This window comes from Danio rerio, chromosome 13 (genome assembly GCF_052040795.2).
Source record: "Danio rerio strain M-AB ecotype USA chromosome 13, GRCz13ab, whole genome shotgun sequence".
Lineage (NCBI taxonomy): Eukaryota > Metazoa > Chordata > Actinopteri > Cypriniformes > Danionidae > Danio > Danio rerio.
The window spans coordinates 12,625,737-12,631,360 of NC_141033.1; the positions used below are offsets into that span (position 1 = coordinate 12,625,737).

At 37.1% G+C, this 5,624-nt stretch overlaps 1 protein-coding gene across 1 annotated transcript; it reads left to right on the forward strand.

Annotated features, from left to right (window-relative positions):
• The first annotated feature begins 395 nt into the window (after positions 1-395).
• On the forward strand, positions 396-4,777 carry LOC147841014 (uncharacterized). Its single transcript, XM_087279070.1, has 2 exons — positions 396-2,022; positions 3,364-4,777. The coding sequence occupies exons 1-2, from the start codon at positions 1,581-1,583 to the stop codon at positions 4,692-4,694; spliced, it is 1,773 nt and encodes a 590-aa protein (XP_087135196.1). The 5' UTR covers positions 396-1,580; the 3' UTR covers positions 4,695-4,777.
• The last annotated feature ends 847 nt before the right edge of the window (positions 4,778-5,624 follow it).

Sequence of the window (5,624 nt, forward strand, 5' to 3'; positions counted from 1 at the left end):
TGTACATTGTATCATTTGTCACTGAATAACTTTCCGTGCTCGGAATGAGCATGATGTCAATTGCGTGATGACGTACAGATCACAGACAAATTCACAAACATATTTATCAGGAATCTGGTTATTGCAAAGCTGATGAAATAGAAAGAATGTGATTAATAGAGATATTAATTCTGTTAAATAATAAATGTAATTGCAATTGCATACACAAATATAAGTAGACAGATTGAACCCTTAAAGGACATTCAAGATGAAAAGCAACCAGAACTATGAATAAAGTCAAACAACTTTTTTCTTTTGCAAAAATTAATGTAGCCTGTACTCTTTTTGATTTATTTTATTATTATAATTATAATGTTATTATAATTGTAATTGTAGTTTTTATTCTGTTTAACATTTTTTTACGATGTGGATTTTGGTATTATTTGATTGTTAAATATGCAGCATATACAAAAAAACTGATAAAAGTTTCTGTCCATCATGTTGGTCACGCTAACCCCCATGAACTATGTCTAAATAGATAGCTAAATACAAATAAAAAGAGCACATAATTTTTTTTTTACTTTTTTTTAAAGAAAAGTTATGAGGCTGGAGGTTTTATAGACTTTGCAAATTCAGTTTGCAGACATTTGTAGGTACTGACAACTATTGTATGCGTTCTTGGCAGTTTTTTTCATGTCTTTTTAATACTGTCCATATCGGTATCGGAATCATATATCGACCGAAGTTAAGAAATATAACGTGATATAAATTTTTGCCATATCAGCCCTATAAGTATTTAATAATAACAATATAGGAACCATGACTGTTGTAGTCGTGTTTATTTGGTGCAAACCTTTTTTAAACCATGGTTTTGCTTTTGTAACATTGTAGTAGTCTATTAGTACTACAGTAAAGCTATAGTATTCATAACTGAACCACTGAACCAAAGCATGTTGTAACAAAAGTTATGCAGTAATGTATACAACAACACACACACGCACACAGACACTTCAATTCTATGATACAGATGTTTATTAAAAGCATTTACAGTTGATGTCAGAATTATTAAACACCCTTTAATTTTTTCTTATATTTCCCAAATGTTTAACAGAGCAAGGACATTTTTATAATATTTCCTATAATATGTTTTCTTCTGCAGAAAGTCTTATTTGTGTTTTAGGAAAGAATAAAAGCAGTTTTACATTTTTTAAACACCATTTTAATGTCAAAATTAATAGCTCCTTAAGCTAAATATATTTTTGGATTGTTTATAGAACAAACGATCGTAATACAATAGCTTGCCTAATTACCCTAACCTGCCTAGTTAACCCAATAAACCTAGTTAAGCCTTTAAATGTCACTTTAATTTGTATAGAAATGTCTTACAATACAAGCTCATAAACATAATTAGACACTTATTTTTACTTTATTTGCACTATTTAAAAAAAATTAACATAATAATTACAAGCAAATAGCAAATATCACAGCATGCTTTATTGTAATCGATATGCACAGATAAAAAAGCATATCCATTACAGCCATAGATATTTATACCTATGCATCACAACAAACACTAATAATACTTCTGTCTAAACAAGCAGATGCAGAACGCATCTTCTGGAGCAGAGGCTCCGCCCATAGAAAGAATCGCGCCGCGTTGCTATAGCAACTCTGGAACTTTGGAATGCGATTTCTCTGATTCTCTGGATTTGTCTGTTGGCTCTCAGATATTTACATGTGTATTTCTTTGGTTAACTCTTGCGACCCTCTCCTGTTTTCAGACATCAGAGAAAAAAAGTAGTGCAGTTAAGGTAAAAGTTGTTTCCAACACTGTAATAACGCTGCAAGTTGCAAATCGAGTATCTCAGTTATACTGTACATCTCCCATGATGGAGAAGAAATGCAAAAATAACTTTTGGACGGCGATTTTTGGCAATAAAAGAGCTAGTAAAAAATCCAGCATGAACACTAGCTCCAGTGAAGGCAAGAAGAAGGACCAGGGTGTGGATGCTGCCATGCTACAGTCTCTAAAAGATGTTGAGAGTAAGTTACAAGACCATGTTATGAGAATAGGAAATGTGTTCATTTAATACTTCTGTGATTCAGAAATTTTAATTCACCCTATCTATTGTTTTTGTGCAAGAATGTTTTATGTAGTGTAATTGTCACTCTTTACAATAGTAAAGTTCTGTTAGTTAATTTTAGTTAATGTGTTTGCTAAAACTAAGAATGAAAAATACAGCATTCGATAATAATTCAACATGCATGAATGCATTATAAAAAAATCCAAATTTGTGTTAACAAGAGTTTGTATTTGTTAGTTAACAACAACTAACAAGGAATGACGACTGACTTTGTTTAATATTATTATGAAACATTATGATGATTAACTAACCTATGGTGAAAATCAATTTTTGTAAGCTGTTTGGACAGAACTGTGTGTAGGTATAGATCGTCTACAGTCATATTGCAGTGATATAAAATCAAAAATCTTTTTAAAAAAATGTCCAGACTTTAAAATAGGACCCAAATCTCAGTGATTTTGAGGCCCACCACACTGTGATGTAGGACTGTGTTTTTTTTTTTTTTTTTTGCCCATTGAATTCATTGACAAGCGCCATGTTTCTATAATAACATGTATACACATGTCCACAGTTTCAAACTGGGATTAAAATATTTGTTACAACTCTCTGGGATTTTTATAAGTTTAATAAGTTTAAAACGTTTTTAAAAATGCATGTTTGTAAAAAAGGAAGTAAAATCGCTATGTAATTCTTAAGCGCTATAATCCCAACGTCCACATGGTGTCAGTAAACATTAATGTGTCAGTGTGTTTGTACTGCAAAAGGCAATTGTGTGAGACTTATCATTTGAGAAAGGCTTGAATAAACTCCTACACAAATACATATAATAAACGTTTGGCTAATTAAATGTATTTCAGCTTCATCTGTGTCTGTCACTATCACTGACAGCTGTTTATCTAACGTAATGCATGAGAAGCAGGCAGCGGTTTAATTTTCATTTAAAGGCACAGGCTATAAAAACAGCTACAGAATACTCAGACAGCAAAATGGGCACACTCTAAATAATCTGAAACTTTACAGACATATTCTGGAGAAACCAAAGGCTTATCTTACATCTTGTAAAAAGGGTGAAATAGGTGCCCTTTAACAAAGATGAATAAATACTGTAATAATTGTGTATTAGGATACATTCAAATATCAATACTTACGACACAAAATGACAGTCTAAATGTATTGTTGTATGCTGTTGTAGCATTATTATAAAGATTTCATAAGAGATGTGTTTTGATTATATTTTATTTAGTTTTGTTCATATTGTCTTCATATTTATTATAATTATGGTTTGGTGTCATTCCTCTAGAAGCTGCAGTCCACACCAGGTCTGACTGGAATGCTAATGGGGCGCAAGAAAGACAGAAGAAATCCAAGAGCAAAAAGAACCTCTGGAAAGTCCTCCTCAAAGCTGTTGGCTGCTCTAACATTGACACTGCCCTCGTCAATGATGCCACTGAAAAGCCCTTTGAGCCCAACTGGACTGCTGAAACCCCTGAAGATCTGTTCAGCATTGAGTCCAACAGCATTGATAATGCCTCTGAAGCTCCGGTCAGCTTGGAGTTTAACAGCATTGATGACACCCCTGAAGCTTTGGTCAGCACTGATTCAGACTGGATTGCAGACACCCTTGAGGCTCTGGACAGCGTTTGGTCCAAATGTGTCGCTGAGCCCCGTATAGCACCAGTCAACATTGAGTCTGACTGGATTGCTTATGACCATAAAGCTCCTGTCAGTATGGTTTCCAATTGGACTGCTGACTGTATTCCTGAAGTCAATAAATATCCAGTCAGCATAGAATCCAACTGGACTGCTGACGCACCTGCAGTCCCTCAGGCCTCTGAAAGTCCAGTCCGTGTGGTGTCCGGCTGTGCTCCTGATGTCTGTGAAACCTATGAAGGTCCAGTCTGCATGGTGTCTGACTGTGTTCCTGATACCTCTGAAGGTCCAGTCTGTGAGGTGTCCGACTGTGTTCCTGATGCTTCTGAGGCCCCTGAGAGTGCAGTCTGCTTGGTGTCCGGCTGTGTTTCTGATGTCTCTGAAGCCTATGAAGGTCCAGTCTGTGTTGCGTCGGACTGTGTTTCTGATGCTTCTGAGGACCCTGAGAGTGCAGTCTGCATGGTGTCCGGCTGTGTTCCTGATGCTTCTGAGGTCCATACAGGTCCAGTCTGTGTGGTGTCTGACTGTGTTCCTGATTCCTCTGAGGCCCATGAAGGTCCAGTCTGCATGGTGTCTGACTGTGTTCCTGATGCTTCAGAGGCCTATGAAGGTCCACTCTGTGTTGTGTCAGACTGTGTTCCTGATGCCTTTGTATCTCCGGTCTGCATTAAGCCTGCCTGTACGGCTGGGGCCCCTGATGCTGGACCCAGATTGAGTCAGACTGAAGTGCTGACCCCCTTCAACATCCAACTCCCACTGAGTTCGACTGGAGTGCTGACCCCTCTGAAGCTCTGGTCTGCGCTGAGTCTGACTGGACTGCTGAGGCCCTGGAAGGTTCGGTCAGCATTGAGTCAGGTGGGAGTACAGACACCCTGGAAGCTCCAGATGACATCGAGTCCAGTTGGAGTGCTGATGCCCTTCAACCTACAGCTTGCACTGAGGCAGATTGGACTACTGGAGCCCTTCAACTGCACTTTTTAGTCCATATCTCCATCTACATTTTATCATATTATCTTATATATAATATTATGTGTAATATAATTGTTGTGTAAATAAAATTTGTTTGCAATCAAAATCAAATGGCCTTGCTTTATTTATTTAGATCATGACCCACTGATCAGAACCTGGGAGAAAGTTGGAGAAATCAACCAAAAGTATAACCGCCAACTTATCCAGCAAATGATTTATACAGCGAATGCCCTTCCAGCAGCAACCCATCACTTGGAAACACCCATACACTCTCATTCACACACATACAGTAAGAACAATTTTAGCTTACCCAATTCACCTGTACCACATATTTTTGGACTTATGGGTGAAAACGGAACACCCAGAGGAAACCAACGCAAACATGAGGAGAACATGCAAACTCCAAACAGAAATGCCAACTGACACAGCTGAGGCTCAAACCAGCGACCTTTTTGCTGTGAGGCGACAGCACTACCTACTGCGCCACCGCGTCACCCACCCACCTGAACATGTTTACAAATACAGTCATTTATTCATGTGATTCAAAGCTGAATTTTTAGCAAACTCCAGTCTTCAATGTCTCATGATTGATTATCTTTTTCATTCTAAAGCCCGACTCACACTGTGATTTTTAATAATCCTAAATGATGGTAGAACGTCAGACTCATGAACATGACTCTGATGTTACATTGTAGTGCTCAGTCGTCACAATATCAGACTCCATGAATCCATAATGTTAATGACTGTTTTTACCGTAACAAGTTTCAGTATAATTTCTTTTTGTTTATGTGAAAGAAACTCAAACTGGTTAGGAACGACTGGTTAGGAACGACTTATTTTTTATTTTTGGTTGATTATTCTTTTAAAGAACCTCTGTTTGGTGTTAGATCCACTGGGTGACGTTGAAACCTTTCAAATCTCCTTCAATTCAAAATAGACATT